At 39.9% G+C, this 15,974-nt stretch overlaps 2 protein-coding genes across 13 annotated transcripts in view; one reads left to right on the top strand and one right to left on the bottom strand.

The window, feature by feature from the left end:
- The window catches only part of mia2 (MIA SH3 domain ER export factor 2), a 25,381-nt gene extending 14,684 nt beyond the window's left edge, over positions 1–10,697 (bottom strand). For 2 of the 10 annotated variants that reach the window (XM_071382300.1, XM_071382302.1), the window contains exons 1-14: positions 10,410–10,697; positions 10,176–10,309; positions 9,992–10,078; positions 6,077–9,845; positions 5,762–5,893; positions 5,503–5,618; positions 3,404–3,535; positions 3,182–3,292; positions 2,954–3,025; positions 2,688–2,798; positions 2,461–2,532; positions 2,222–2,326; positions 1,830–1,952; positions 239–350 (exon numbers count right to left, since the gene is read on the bottom strand). In XM_071382300.1, the coding sequence (XP_071238401.1) occupies positions 239–350; positions 1,830–1,952; positions 2,222–2,326; positions 2,461–2,532; positions 2,688–2,798; positions 2,954–3,025; positions 3,182–3,292; positions 3,404–3,535; positions 5,503–5,618; positions 5,762–5,893; positions 6,077–9,845; positions 9,992–10,078; positions 10,176–10,309; positions 10,410–10,542 (5,209 nt within the window). In that variant the 5' untranslated portion in view covers positions 10,543–10,697. Of the gene's footprint in view, positions 1–238; positions 351–1,829; positions 1,953–2,221; positions 2,327–2,460; positions 2,533–2,687; positions 2,799–2,953; positions 3,026–3,181; positions 3,293–3,403; positions 3,536–4,017; positions 4,240–4,758; positions 4,880–5,502; positions 5,619–5,761; positions 5,894–6,076; positions 9,846–9,991; positions 10,079–10,175; positions 10,317–10,409 lie in introns of those variants that run through there. The other 8 variants (XM_071382301.1, XM_071382304.1, XM_071382305.1 and 5 more) reach the window with 8 other exon arrangements.
- gemin2 (gem (nuclear organelle) associated protein 2) lies at positions 10,280–15,974 on the top strand. Of its 3 annotated transcripts, none has more exons than XM_071382314.1 (11): positions 10,280–10,333; positions 11,223–11,351; positions 11,455–11,539; positions 11,664–11,753; positions 11,847–11,906; positions 12,005–12,118; positions 14,769–14,813; positions 14,936–15,004; positions 15,260–15,370; positions 15,552–15,610; positions 15,700–15,974. In XM_071382314.1, the coding sequence occupies exons 2-11, from the start codon at positions 11,230–11,232 to the stop codon at positions 15,737–15,739; spliced, it is 795 nt and encodes a 264-aa protein (XP_071238415.1). In that variant the 5' UTR covers positions 10,280–10,333; positions 11,223–11,229; the 3' UTR covers positions 15,740–15,974. The 3 variants fall into 3 exon arrangements, with proteins under 3 accessions (XP_071238415.1, XP_071238413.1, XP_071238414.1); XM_071382312.1 differs by lacking the exon at positions 10,280–10,333 and adding an exon at positions 10,622–10,727; XM_071382313.1 differs by lacking the exon at positions 10,280–10,333 and adding an exon at positions 10,751–10,855.

Raw genomic sequence — 15,974 nt, 5'->3', positions numbered from 1 at the left:
TGCCTTACCTCATTTGCACACACTGTACATAGATTTTTTCTATTGTGTTATTGACTATACGTTTGTTTATTCCATGTGTAACTCTGTGTTGTTTATGTCGCACTGCTTTGCTTTATCTTGGCCAGGTTTGCAGTTGTAAATGAGAACTTGTTCTCAACTGGCCTACCTGGTTAAATAAAGGTGAAATAAAAATAAATAAAAAATGGGGTCAGCCTTGTATACATCAAGAGAATCTCACCTTGTCCTTCTCCATTCTCTGTCCCTTGTGTCCCACTCCTCTCCTCTCTGTTGGCGCCGTCCTCCAGCACTGAGTCCCAGTCCTTCATCTTCAACAGGCAGTCTGTCAAGGACTGATGGAGAGAGAATGCTTTACCATTCAAACTCAAATTTATTTTACTCTTGAAAACTTCTTGTGTTGTATACATGCAACAAAACACATACATACACTACATGTCCAAAAGTACGTTGACACCTGCTTGTTGAACACCTCATTCCAAAATCATGGGCGTTAACATGGAGTTGGTCCCCCCTTTGCTGCTCTAACAGCCTCCACTCTTCTGTTCCAATTCATCCAAAATGTGTTTGATGGGATTGAGCTCAGGGCTCTGTACAGGCCAGTAAAGTTCTTCCACACCGATCTTGACAAACCATTTCTGTATGGACCTCACTTTGTGCACGGGGGCATTATGCTGGACAGGAAAGGGCCTTCCCCAAACTGTTGCCACAAAGATGGAAGCATAGAATTGTCTACAATGTCATTGTATGCTGTAGTATTAAGATTTCCCATTACTGGAACTAAGGGGCTTAACCCGAACCATGAAAAACAGCCCCAAACCCAGATTCATACATCAGATTGCCAGATGGTGAAGCGTAATTCATCACTCCAGAAAACACGTTTCCACTGTTCCAGAGTCCAATAGCGGCGAGCTTTACACCACTCCAGCCAACACTTGGCATTGCGCATGGTGATCTTAGGCTTGTGTGCGACTGCTCAGCCAAGGAAACAAAAAGTTATTGTGCTGACGTTGAGTCCAGAGGCAGTTTGGAACTTGGTTGTGAGTGTTGAAACCGAGGACAGACGATATTTACACGCTAAGTAATTCAGTGGTCCCATTCTGTAAGCTTGTGTGGCCTGCCACTGTTGCTCCTAGACGTTTCCACTTCACAATAACAGAGCTTACTGGGGAAGCTCTAGCAGGGCAGACATTTGACGTACTGACTTGTTGGAAAGGTGCTATCCTATGACGCTGCCACGTTGGAAGTCACTGAGCTCTTCAGTAAGGCCATTCTACTGCCAATGTTTGTCTATGGAGATTGCATGGTGGTGTGCTCGATTTTATACATCTGTCAGCAACAGGTGTTGCTGAAATAGCCAAATCCACTAATTCAAAAGGGGTGTCCACATACGTTTGCGCATGCACACACACACACACACACATACATACATACATACATACATATATCCTAAATAGCTCAACCTATTTGAGGCTATGATAATCTTCATAATGGAAATTCTTTATTGCTTGTTATTTAATTATAAATTGTATGTACTGTGTTTTGTTGTCGATTTTTTTTTTTTCACACAACAAAACACAGTACATACAATTTATAATTAAATAACAAGCAATAAAGGATTTCCATTATGAAGATTATCATAGCCTCAAATAGGTTGAGCTATTTAGGGTGTTTAACTTATGGTCATTTGAAACCCCAAATAATCTTCCTAGTGGGTGTTGACTGGTTTTTCCAGTACAAGGCAAGGTACACAAATATTTGTTTTAGACATCTTACTGTATGTGGTTTTTGCCAGTGCAGTAATGAATGCAAACCTTGATGCGCTCATCTTTGTTGGTAGCATCCTGCAGCATTCCAGTGTAGGAGCTCTCACACATCCTCATCTCCTCCTCCAGCTCACTCATCCGCTCCCCCCAGCCCTCTGCCTCCTGGACCAGCTGTGGGAAGAGGGGGAGAGGGTGAGGACCCCACCAGACTATTAGACTCTTTCTGCTTTCTGTTCAGGACAACCCATGCAGGTTCTTTTGTGTAAAAATAAACTTCAAATGCTTTGTTTTGCATTAATGGCAACAACGGCTGATATGGAACTGGAGTATACCACTATTAGTGACAGAGCCACACACATAGATACTGTATCTATGGCTCTGATTAGTGAGGATGCCTAGATATAGATGAAAATGTACATTTTTAATGTCAGGTTACATACCTGGCCATTTTTCTCCTGGAGCAACACCTTCTCTTCTTTTGCTGCCTCCAGATTATTCTGATTCCTTTCACTGTTCATGTCAAATATTTTCAGGGTTGTCTGTGCCTGAAATGATAACAGAATAAGTTACATCTAACCTGGCTCTGACTGGGTCAGATTTAAAATGCATTATGGGAAGGAATTACAATTAACATGTTGTTCATAATATATAACATTGTAATAGGGACATCAGACTTTACCTGTTCTGTCTGGGACTTGAGGTCTCTGGTTTCTTCTTCTAAGGTTTTCAAGGTTTCCTGCATATCTGCAATCTGAAGAATTGCACACAACATCACATCTCAAAAACAAACTGAAATGAGAGCAAAGAAGAAAATGGAAAATAATAAAAAATAGCTGAAACATGTCAACGCATAACCATCAAAACACAGGAAAAGGTGATGAGAAAAAAGTCCAAAGTCAAACTCACTGTCTCCTCCTGCTGCAACCTCCTCGCTCTTTGGATATTCAGGTCCTCCTTTAACTTTTCTATATCATTTCCAAGCTGTGTATTTGACTGTTTCAGCCTCTGGGACATCACCTGAGGACGACACCATTATAGTTTTACTGGGACTTGAAAGTCACACACACACACCAAGTCCTTTTATACCACTTGGCAGTGTTATTTAGCTGTGATATATGGGAATGTCTCTTCAGTATTGAGAACAATCATACCGTGTAGTATCTCTGTCTTACCTCCAGATTCTCTCTCTCTGCGACATGAGCCAAAACGCCACTATTCCGCAGGGCAGTTTCCAGTTCTTCATACTAAAAAGGTACATAAATAAACATAAACAGTAGCAAAGGCATTCATAACACACAGGTCCATACAAAACATGTAATTTCAAAGGGAATTGCATAGAATAGTTTGCAAATCCAGTCAGTCAGACACACACACACAGGATTATTTGACATAGGCCTCACATTTTGTTGAACCTCACTCAAAGTCTCAAGGACTTTGCACTTTTCATCTAATAGTTCAGCCACCTTCAGGCCCATCCGCCTCTCTTTGCTTGAATACAGTCTGCTCTTTATCTGTGGAAACAATGGAACAATTTTGTGAGCTTGGTCACTCTCCAATCAAAATAAAGAATGTGGTTGTTCATCCCTATACTTGCATGCTGATAATAGTATCAGACAACTTACACATTGGTAGAACCTGCAGCTGAACAATAGGAGAGTGCCCAACCCTAGTAAGGCAGTGACGATGACAGCTTCCCATGGCAGTCCATACAGGTCAGGACCTGGCCTTATGTCATCAGGAAAGGATGACAGGACCTGGGTAGAAATAAAATATATATATTTTTTTTAAGTATTATTAGATCAGATGAATGACTTATAATCATTATAGATCTGCTATAGATATTTTGTTTCAGGCCCTGGATTGTGGATACATGACACTTCAAACGTTCAACTTCCTCTAAACACAGAGACCATTTGTTGTGAGTTACTGAGAAGTAAAGTGATTGTCAATGCTATAAGGAGCCTCAACAAACTAACTAGCTAGCCAGCTACTTAGATAGATAGCTAACTAACTACAACCGTTAGCTAGTTATCTAGCTAAGTAGTTAGCTAGCTTACGTTAGCTTACCAGGCAACAGTGCTCTCATAGCCAACAAGACACTGGCTAGATAAGCCTTATCTGACAGCCCTACAAATTAAATGATGTGGTAGTTGGCTAGCTTGCGTGATAACACCAGTTGATGTTTTTAGCAGCGATGGGTCCAAGTTAACGTTAGATAGAATGACACGTGACTCACATCTTTCGTTTTCTCCAAGGCAAGAGTGTAATAGGTCCTTGCTGTCATTTTGAAATCAGTCACTTGAGTAGCGACTGTCTCGCCACTTGTTTGATCTTCCATTTGTCGAATATTTCATTTAAATATTATTTTCAGGATTATGTTAGCTAACGTAGAAAAAACGAATGCTCAGCTGTTACTTGGACCTGATAGTGGTAGCGGGTAACGTCATGACGCTGAAACGTACGGTGGAGGTTGTTGCTATTTTATGCACGCTAAATTCACTTAAACGACTCACTTTCGTTTATTTTTTCCTAAAACGAATATTTATTGATTTATATAATTGTAATCCTACACAATAATGTATGTTATCTGACTTTTCAATCAAAAGAGTTATTGGTAATTGTTACAACACTCCCACTTCCTGCCTAACGTTGAGTTGGTATATTCTCAACGTCACCAATCGTAGAACGCCACACTGGCAGACTGAGGCGTATTTAAAGTGACACAAGCTGACGAAACATGCAAATTGTGTGAAAACAACATATATTAGTCAACCTCCATCCCTATTCTCAAATAGTCTATAAACAAGGAAAAATTGACATTTTTCTCCAGCTGAGACAGATTGTCACCAAAGTCCCTCTGCTGTCAACTGCCTTGCCCTATCAGAGTAGGCCCAGTTGTTGTTGTTGGTTGGGTTTTGACCTTTCATGTAGCTTTTCAGTGCTTTCCCCAGTGTCCAAAACACTACCCTTTACTCACCTGGTCAACATCCTGAACCTCCATCTGTATTCTCAATTTAAAGTCCTCATGTTATTGCACTACCATAGTGCGGGGAAAAGCCTTGTCACCGAAGCCAGAGCCAACTACAACTCCTCAAAGTGTTGGATGACTCATAGGGGCAGTGCAGATGACATGTTGCATACCAGAGACACATACCAGAGGTTTTAAAGGACCAGCCTTTTCAGCTATCTAGTCAATGATTATTGTCATGTGTGTATTGTGCTGTTATGTATTTGTCTAAGTCCAATGCCACAACCGAAGTTCCCTCTCTTGGAAAAATATTACATTCTATTGAGGATGATGGAGGCATCCATAGTGCAGTCCAATCATTTTAAATGTATGGGCTGTTTAGCTAATTTAATCTCAATAGATTACAAGGGGGATATAGTAGTCATATAACCAACCATTCCAGTGTTTTTACTTGCTATATTGTATTTACTTCGCCACCATGGGCTTTTTTATATTTTTATTTATATATATATTTTGTTTGCCTTCACCTCCCTTATCTCACCTCACTTGCTCACATTGTAAATATACTTATTTTTCACTGTATTATTGACTGTATGTTTGTTTTACTCCATGTGTAACTATGTGATGTTGTATGTGTCGAACTGCTTTGCTTTATCTTGGCCAGGTCGCAATTGTAAATGAGAACGTGTTCTCTACTTGCCTACCTGGTTAAATAAAGGTGAAATAAATAAATAAATAAAATAACTTTCTTACCTGTACAGTGAGCCATTTTAGAAGAGCCTTAACTGTCAGTATATGAGCAACAGCATCACCAGTGACTTGACGTGCAGAAGAAAAAAGATATTCCATCACTGCAGGCTCAGGTTTATCTGTTAAATATATTTAAAAGGTATAAATAACACAATAGTGAGTGTCATAATAATTGATCATATATTTTTACCAGCCACAGATGGAACCATTTTCATCTATATAATTAGTATGTTATTTTTAAGAATGGACATAAATGCATTACATTTGTCTGTTAGTGTTGGGGTTTGGATGTCTCCCTCCCCAGAGAAATGTTCTCCTTTCAGGTTGGTTAGGTCTTCATTTTCATTGCGAGTGAAACAATCATCGTTGATGCAGTTTGTCTTGTCTGTTTCTGCTGGATAACATATAGACATTATGATACCAAATAATTTTAAAAACATGTAAGACCTTGTCAATAAATGGTTGTCAGATATAACACTTTGACAACTGCTAACCTTTTCAATATTGACATGCAAGAGACATGGAAGAGACATGCAACCAAAATCAATAAATGTTTCTCATACTACTTGAGTAGTACCTTGATTGTCTTTTATACTGACAGGTGCTTTCACTTGGGTGAATCTGTTTTTTATGTTTGACAAGAGTATTTCTAGTTTTCGTAATGACACAAATTTTCTGGATTGGTCTTCATCCTCCAGTACTCCACCAGATGGAGTTTTTGTCTCATCAATGTGATACTGCAGGAGCCTTTCAAAGTCTGATATAATAGCTCGGTCATTATTACCATCTTGGCCATCAGTCAATGTCTCTGAGCTTCCTAGGCTGTAGTCAAGCCACAGGAGTTTGTGCTTCCCAAACATGTCCAACAAAGTAGTTATTTCATCTGCGCTGATTTGCTTTTGGATATTCTTGTATTCTTTCAAAAATGCTGTAGCTTTCAGCGAGTCTTCTACTGAGGTTGACTGAGACTGTGGTTCTGGTTCATGGAGGTCCAGGTAAGGAAGAACAGGTGGAGGTTCTTGTTCCTCCTCTTCTTGCCCCTTTGGTTCTGGGTCTTCTAAGTCTTTGGAGTCAGTGCTTGGGATCACAAAGTCCATAGCATTTTCAAAGAAACTCCTAGTACCCTTGTTGACTGATGTGTCCGTGATTTCCTCTTGAGGGGGCCCTACTGAATACTGGTCAGATGGCATGTCTTGCTTTTCAGGGGGTTCACTGTGAGAAGTGGAAGTCTCACCCTCTCTTTCAACATTGCGAATAGATTCAATATCCCGATAACTGATTTTCTCAAAATCATCCTTCTCAATCACGTCCACGTTTTCAAAATCCTGCTGCCTATCTTCATCACTAATTGTGCTCTTTACATCTGTTGCTTCTTGATAATTAGACCAACTGTCTGAGAGGAAATTCTCACCTGAACACAATGTATCATGGTCTATTGTTCTCTCTGACTGAGTAATGACATCATAAGCTTCATCAGTGGGGGAAAGCTGACTAACTGCATGTGACTGATCAAAGCTATTTCGTCCATCATTGGTTTCCCTATCCTGTAGGCCTAATTCCTGTGCTCTCTCGTTTTCTAGAGTGATCTCATTATACAATCCTTTGGTCCCTTTTGAATGTACTTCTTGGCTACTGACTGATGAGATGTGATTCCTGTTATCTAGCGGCAGATTATTGTCCTCAATTGCTGTCGTCTGGTCACTCGTCATCCCAGATCTATCATTCGGGACGTTTTTCTCATCACTGTCTTTTTGAGATTCATGGGACTCCCTGTGGACATGAATGAAATCTTCTACTGACATGTTTTCTGTGTCTGCCTCCTCAAGGATTTCTGTCTGTCGTTGTTCATTTCCTATTTCTGTCTCAGGGGGAACTAGCTCTGAGCTGTCAGGATACATTTCAATTTTAGCATCAGGTCCGGAACTGCTCTGTGTATTTTCAAAGACATGTGTAGGGAGAGTTGCTTGATCCCCATGGTCTCTCTCAACTTCAACTATTTTCCCTGGTTCTAGCCCCTCTATCTCAGTAACTTCATTAGTTGAATCTGCTTCCTCTATCTCAGATGCTTTGTCCACAATATAACGTTCCCCATCATCATTACCTTTATCAGATAGAAGATTGTTACTTGTAGTGTCAGCATTTAGTATAGTTGAGTCTAACACTGGGTCAAGGGTAATGTTTATCAACCCTATGTTATCTACAGGATCGGCCTCAACGTGCCACTCCTTGAAATGATCAGAGGAGGAAAATTCCTCTTGATCAACAACTTCCATTACATTGGAATTACTTTCCTCATAGTTAGAAGATAACCAGTCTTTCAGCAAAACTGAATCTATGTCTCCAACATGAGCATTCTTATTTGGTACCTCTAATGTATTCTTATTCTTGTCCTTACTTTTCCCATCCCCACTTGAGGTAATCAAATGATGTCCTTCCTCTCCTGATACATTTTCAATGACTGGATCAACTATGACAGGTTCAACTAAAGATAGGTTCAGGATAAGTTCAGCTATGCGAGGGTCCTGAGCATCATGCAGATGGGGGTCAGGTGTCTGTGTGACCTCCTCCAGCACTGAAGCATCCTCTGTACCTGGCATGCTTGTCTGACCATATAGCATCCCTACTCTGTCCCCACTGTCCTCTTCTGCTGGTCTCTGAGGCACTAGAATACTGTCGTCTCCTTTCTGATTGGAGGATACCACTTCAATACCTGTAGTGTCAATGTCAATGTCCTCCACCTCAGCATGCATTACAGACGTATCCTCTGATACATCAGGTAGCTCCTCTGCCAGTGTTCCTGCTTTTGTCTGAATAGGAATCGAATCAAAGAGATTTGGAATCCCTGATCCTTCTAAAGCGTCCTGACCAACTGAATGATCAGTCTCAAAGTCATCCAGGTTATTTTCAGCAAGGTCAGCAGCAGGACTCTCTTGATGGTGATTAAGGGCATTCTCATCACTATCATCACTATCAGCTCTAGATTTTTCAGCATCATCTTCAAGATTCACTATTCCGGTTGTGTCTTGTAATTGAGGGTCGTGGGACAAAGACATATACTTGCTAGTTTCAAGTATTTTATTGGCACTCTGAACCTTATCTATTTCTAATGGAGGGGGATGTAGAGCCTCATTGCTGTCATTACCATCATTATCATCCTTCCTACCTACAGAAGCCTCAGTAGAATCATATGGGATAGCCATCTGAGAAGTAAGGGAGATCTCTGTATCTCCATCTGCTTCTGCCGGTTTTATATCTGTTACCTCATCACTTTGGGCATTTTTATAATTGTTAGTTGTATCGGCCTGAAACGGTGATACCAGAGTGTCAAACATGGATGAGAACACAGACTGTGACTCTGTTTCTGTTTCTGACTGAAGGTTGATATCTTTATCCTCTTCATCCTCAGCTATAAGTATATCCTCCTCCTCCTCAACATCACTCTGTTCTCCATAAAGGCCTACAATATTGTTATATATGCTACCATACCACCCTGCATCTTTCTCTTTTCTTAACTCACCATCTTCTTCCTGACTATGACGGTCCTCTTGGTTATAATCCTTAACAGGTTTTGAGGGGTGTGTCTCTGTTCTCTCTGCCTTCTTACCAGTGTTATCATCTCTCTGGTTCTCTGTTTCTTTTATTTGCTCCACTGTGGCATCATGATGAGACTGACTTGTGCCAACGTCCTGTGGGTCTATTGTGCCTGTCGATTCATCTCTGCCTGCTGCTTCTATTCTCTCTTCAACTTTATCCTGATTAGATTGACCAAAATGTAAGACATCTCTAATGCCAATATTCAGCCAGGATTTAGAGGGTGGGGGTTGCTCTTCCACTTCTTTTTCAATGGGCTTCTCCTCCTCTGGAGCTTTATGACCAAAACCAAAGGCGCTAGTCAGTCCATCTCCAAACCAGCCAGAGTTTTCAGTATTTTTCGTCTCTTCCTTCAATTGGTTCGCATCAATGTCCAAAGCAAGTTTCCTGCTCCTGAAAGACTCTTGTTCTGGGTTGTCTTCTTTGGGATTATCATCAGGTCTTTCACCACCTAAACTAAGCCATCCAGTTACTGTAGAGCCAATCCACTGAGACCCACCTTGTTCGCTAGGTGCAGGTTTGGTATCATCAGAGAAGTATTCCATTACAGCCTGATTGGCATCTTTGTTTCCTGTTTCATCACTGCTCTGTGCAAAACTTTGGGATAGAAAGGCATCTTTGGAGGTTTTAGAATCCTGAGCATCATTGGCTGCGATTTCCTGAAATTCTGAAACTAGATTTTCTTCATTGTCCCACTCACTGGAGTCATTATCAATTAATGAGCCATACTCATCTATGCAGAAGAAGTCTTGTTTCTAAAAGGAACATAAGAGTACCTTTAATTAACAGAATGTGTTTAACAAAATTATTTAAAGCACTGCTTATTCACCCTTCAATACACATGTATAACCATACATTCAGTAGGACTAAAATTCATAGAGTAATAAAGTGGAAAGATTACCTGTGTGGCCACTTCTTTCTCTGTGTTTGCATAAATTTCATCAACTTTCACAGCGTCTTTTGGGAAATAACCAAATCGTCTGTCAATCTGAAATACAGCATAGGGCACAAAACATTATTGCATAACAAACATACAACAAAATATATGTTATTCAATGTAATTTCAGTGACAAAAAAACACTTACACTTCCTGCCCATAGATCATCTCTTTTGCCAGAGAGTTTGTGGTAAACAAATATCACATCCCCTTTTTTGAAGTTCAGGAATCTACAATCCTTTCCTCTGTGATCTCTTGTGGCCCTGACCCGACTCAGCAAGCCTATACACACAAAAGCCACATAAGGTAATGTATGAATAATTAATTTGTAATACATGTGTTGCACATAGCCTAACTATTTATTTTCTTGTTATCTACTTACTTTCACATTCAGAGTCGCCACAAATTTTGAAGTCAGACAGCAATCCCCAAGTTAGAATTGGAAAAATGAAAATAGTAAATGTCCAAATGTATATCTGTGAAGCAGCCATATCGACCCTGGAAAGTCCAGTCATGTAGAATGGTCTACAGTGAAACTGGGTAGTTAAAAAAACTGTGGTGAAACGGTGTTCCAAGATGAATAGTCATGTTGCGTTGAATTCCATTGTGCCAAATGGACATTGCCTTCAAGTTGTTGCAGTCACATCTCAACAAGTAAACATGTTTCAATGGCTAAATGAGGAGGGAATCAAGATACAAGGTAACTGAGGAGTAATGATTAACGTGGCAACAGTGCTTGCAACAAGAACGATTTAATTGACCAAGGCAAGGGCTGATCTATAAGCAATACAAACAATCAATGTTTATTGGAGAAGTATATCCCTTCAGGTGATTTAAATTATTTGTATAGTAATTATGGCGGTGTATATTTTGTTGTTAAAACAATATGTTATTGGTCATTATGTTGGAAAGCAACGCGTGGAAAATTATGTTGTAGACCTTGACCTGTGGAATTTGGAATGCCAAAATACACATGTAGCGTTATCTTTAAATCACCATGGCAACGGGCACATTCTAAACGCGTCATGATTCGCACTTGAAACAAAATGGCGTCACAGTTTATTTTGATGTGAGACTTGTGTCCTTATCCAACAAAACAACCTTTATAACAGAAGTACAGTAATAAATGCAAGTCTCATTAGTTGCCTGTTAATCTATCAGTATATCAATCCGACACTGAGCAAATAGTTTGAAGTTTCAGCATGAAATCCGACGTGGAGGAACTGATGCCCAGGCTTCTGCCTGTGGAAACATGCGACACTGGCGAAGACTTCAATCTAAACGAGCCTCCAAGAAATCCCCAGGAGTATTTGAGACAGGTTCAGTAAGTCCCGCATAGCTCTGTCTTTTCATAGTTTTCACGCATATTCCCAGGAAACACGCATTCATGTAATAAAAAACCCCCGCTGCTTTTCTCTTTTTTTCAGATTAGAGGCGTCTCTCTGTCCTGATGTTGTGGTGGCGAAGATTGATCCAAAGAAATTGAGAAAGAAACAATCAGTTAACGTGTCGGTATGTTTCACCATATAGGCCACTGCCACAAATAAAATGTAACTAGAGAGACAGAGCGCACGAGAGACAGACAGAGTCTGTCTGACTATGTATGTATAATTTCTTGTCAACTTCTATTTGGTAGCTCACAGGTTGCCAAGCTGCTCCACAAGGATTTTCACCGAGTTTAAAATGGCAGCGACAGCAAGTCAGCAACTTCTCAGAAATAAGACAGGTAACTATAGAGTGTATTATCCCCTATACATTTCAAGTTATTTGTCACGTTGGGTTGAAGTGAGTTATTTTGATCATGTTTTACTACTTGCAGAGTATCAGTAAGCATAGAGAACACTGGAGTGGTCATGCATTAGATGACAATGTGTTAATGGTGAGTATGAGATTATGATTTTTTGTTGTTGTTATTGGTAAAAGTGAATTGTAAAATACAACATACCCTCTCTAACTATGTGTTTTGTCTATCTCCAGCCAAAACAGGATGCGGAGGAACAATGGAAAAAGTTCTGCCTGGGTGAAAATGTTTATTTGAACTCCCCTCCCATTGACCCTGGTGCTGAAGATCGAGGCCTTGATTATGTGAAGGTAATCTTTTAGACCAGGGTTTCTTAAACTATGGGTCCGGACCCAAAGTGGGCCCTGGGCATGTGAGCAGTGGGTCACGAGTTATGAGACTACATCTATAGTCTCACACTATTGTTTTCTTAATTTTGGTCATGGGAGGACGATTTGGGTCATGGGAGGACGATTTGGGTCATGGGAAGATGGTACATTTCTCATTTGGGTCTCGAGCTAAAAAAGTTTAAAGAGTAACTTTAATGAAAAAACATTTATTTAATTGAAAACCAGATGTTTTTGAGTAAGTTATAGTGAAACGTCATTTATTGTCTTCATTTTGACAGTTTGTTGCAAAAGTGGTATAGTTTAGCAGTAATTCTAGCTCTTTCCCGTAGCGGTTCAACTCTACCATTGAAATCATCTCAAGGGAGGGTTTGGTATGAAATACACTCCCTTCAAGATGTGCTGGGTGGTCCCACCTCAAGGCTTACTATAAAAGCAGGTGAAAGTTTGCCTAATTTGGCAATGGTCTTGCTAAGTGGAGTGTGCTAATATATTTTGAATGATACTTCCATGACTAAACTACTGACCTTACACTAAAAAATTCAAAATGCAGTAAGGCACATTTCTGCACATGACCAAATTCAATGTTTTTGCTTACCATTTCATACACTGTGCTTTTACGAGAAAAAAACATGTAAGCTATGAGGATTATACGTTTATATTCGTGTCTACATCCATCGTAACAAGAAATAGATGACAGTGGTGGTCATGTCAAAATATTTGTTTTTTTCCCTCAGTTGTGATGACGTGGTGGTGCAGTCTGCTATGACACAGTTCAAATCTAATTTTATTTGTCACATGAGCCGAATACAACAGGTGTAGACCTTACCGTGAAATTCTTACTTATAAGCCCTTAACCAACAATGTGGTTCAAGAAATAGTTAATAAAATATTTACTAAATAAACTAAAGTAAAAAATAAAATACAAAGTAACACAATAAAATAAAAATAAAAGCAGGTGAAAGTTTGCCTAATTTGGCAATGGTCTTGCTAAGTGGAGTGTGCCAATATATTTTGAATGATACTTCCATGACTAAACTACTGACCTTACAGGCTATATTTTTTTAAACATAAAAAAATATATATATATTGAACTAGGCAAGTCAGTTAAGAACAAATTCTTATTTCCAATGACGGCCTACTCCGGATGACACTGGGCCAATTGTGCGCCGCCCTATGGGACTCCCAATCACGGCCAGATGTGATACAGCCTGGAATCGAACCAGATACTATAGTGATGCCTCTTGCACCGAGAGGCAGTGCCTTAGACCGCTGTGCCACTCGGGAGCCTATATACAGGGGGTACCGGTACTGAGTCAATGTGCGGGAGTACAGGTTAGTCGAGGTAATTTGTACATGTAGGTAGGGGTAAAGTGACGATGCATAGATAATAAACAGTGAGTAGCAGCAGTGTAAAATAATTGTATTAATTGTTCAGCAGTCTTATGGCTTGGGGTAGAAGCTGTTAAAGAGCCTTTTGGACCTAGACTTGGCGCTCCGGTACCGTTTGCTGTGCGGTAGCAGAGAGAACAGTCTATGGCTTGGTTGATTGGAGTCTTTGACACTTTTTTGGGCCTTCCTCTGACACCACCAATTAAATAGGTCCTGGATAGCAGGAAGCTTGGCCCCAGTGATGTACTGGGCCGTACACACTACCCTCTGTAGCGCCTTACGGTCGGATGCCTAGCAGTTGTCATAGCAGGCGGTTATGCAACCGGTCAGGATGCTCTCGATGTGCAGCTGTAGAACTTTTTGAGGATCTGGAGACCCAAGCTAAATCTTTTCAGTCTCCTGAGGGGGAAAAGGTGTTGTGATGCCCTCTTCACGACTGTTTTGGTGTGTTTGAACCATGATAGTTTGGCTCTTAGTTCAATAGTTGTGAGTTCTAATCCCACATTGGGCAGATATATATTTTTCTTCATATGCTTTATTTACAATATTCATTCCGTGCCCACACTTCTAATTCTGAAAAGTGACCGCCTACCTGTGAGAGGCTTCGCCCTCGTAGTAGTTGTGGTCTTGGGTACTGTATAAAAACCTAATCTGTGAGTTAATTTTACAGTTGGATTAAATACTGCAATGCTGCTTGAATTGAATTCAGCCCCTAATTTTCATTTTCCAGGTGATGATTGCACTTTTCTTCCCAACACAATACTGAAATAAATGTGAGTTCACATTTCAACAAAAAAAAAAAAAACGCCCCATGGGGGATTCGAACTTACACCGCAAGTGGCAATAGATGTCTGGAATTTAGTGCCTTAACACTGTAAGCTAACTGTCTAAAGCCATACATTTATATGCTTGCATTCATATAATGTAGTTATTATGCTTTCGTGAGAAAGTGTCTGGCTCCGGTACAATAATGTTTACCCACCCCAAAAATGAATATCAATGAGCAATCCCCCCCCACCCACAACTTCTCATCTGAATGCATTTTATTTTTTATTATTTGAAGGTTTTGGGCAAATGCTGAAATTGGGATTGAGAGTTACCCTTTAAGAACCCCTGTTATAGTGGAAATATCTGACCATAGATAATATACATCATGTAAGTTTTTTGTATAAAGAGTTTGCCATTAATCATGTGTCTGATATTTAACCACTTGTTTCACCAGGTTGGTTTTCCACCTTTCCTTAGTATAGTGAGCAGATTAAATCAGGTGAGTGTTTTCACAGCATTGGCATGACACTCACTGCAATCCTCCCTCATCAGTTGATGCTTCTAATCATGACTTCAATGACGGTACTCGTGTTTGACACTCAATTATATCTTCCCTACTAGGCCACAATCTCTGCAGTTTTGGAGTACTTGATAAACTGGTTTGAAGAGAGAGAGTTTGTCCCGCAGTTGGTAAATTCAATTTATTTAATGTCATCAACACAATTTGGCATTTTTAATACTTTCCAGGTTTGGGGTCAATTTCATATCTATGCCAGTCAAGTCAGAAAGTAAACCCAATTCCAAATTGTCCTAATTAAAAAGCATTGAAGAGAATTTGGAATTGACATTGGAATTTCAGTTTACTTTCTGAAATGACTGGAATTTGAAATGGAATTGACCCCAACCATGATGCTTTCATGGCTAATATGTGTTCAACTTTTCTAGGGAAGATGGCTGTATGCACTGCTGGCTTGCCTTGAGAAACCTCTTCTCCCTGAAGCACATTCCCTAATAAGACAGCTGGCCAGACGGAGTTCTGAAGTGCGGGCCAATCTGGTAGGATGATATAGTGGCTGGTATTAATGGATGTTGAGATGAGAGGTTGCAAACCAACTTCCTTATGGGTAAAATTCATGTTCAAATACAGCAGATGCTCAAATGTTCGCATGATAATGTTTGATAAGGATGAACAGGGTATGATAGTCATTCTTCATTTTTTCTTTCTTTACCATTACAGGAAAGCCAGGAAGATGAAAGGTTGTCTCCTCTAAACTTGATGATCTGCCTTGTTGCTAGGTAAGCTATGTTATTTGACTTCACAAACACTCACAGCCAGGAAAACTTGTCGTTTGATAATCATATATATATATATATTTTTTACATAGGTACTTTGATCAGAACGACTTGGCCGATAAGGAGGACTAAATGGGTTAATGTGATGAAATCCACGATTTGAGGCTGAAACTGATCACACCATGAACTGTAGCTCTATGAACCCATCATCATGCTCAGATTTGGGATCCATGGGAAGTTGCACTGTGGCGATTTGTGAAGAAAATGTACCCAATGGTGAAATTTGACCGTTTTTTGTTTTTTTCTATTATAGGTTGTTTTCAACTTCTGCTATTGTTGGAATTAAATAAAATGTTTGCTTTCACAA

Source organism: Salvelinus alpinus, chromosome 34 (assembly GCF_045679555.1).
Source record: "Salvelinus alpinus chromosome 34, SLU_Salpinus.1, whole genome shotgun sequence".
In the NCBI taxonomy this organism is placed as follows: domain Eukaryota; kingdom Metazoa; phylum Chordata; class Actinopteri; order Salmoniformes; family Salmonidae; genus Salvelinus; species Salvelinus alpinus.
Note: the sequence above shows the minus strand (reverse complement) of the source record. Positions and strands in the feature narration are given on the sequence as shown.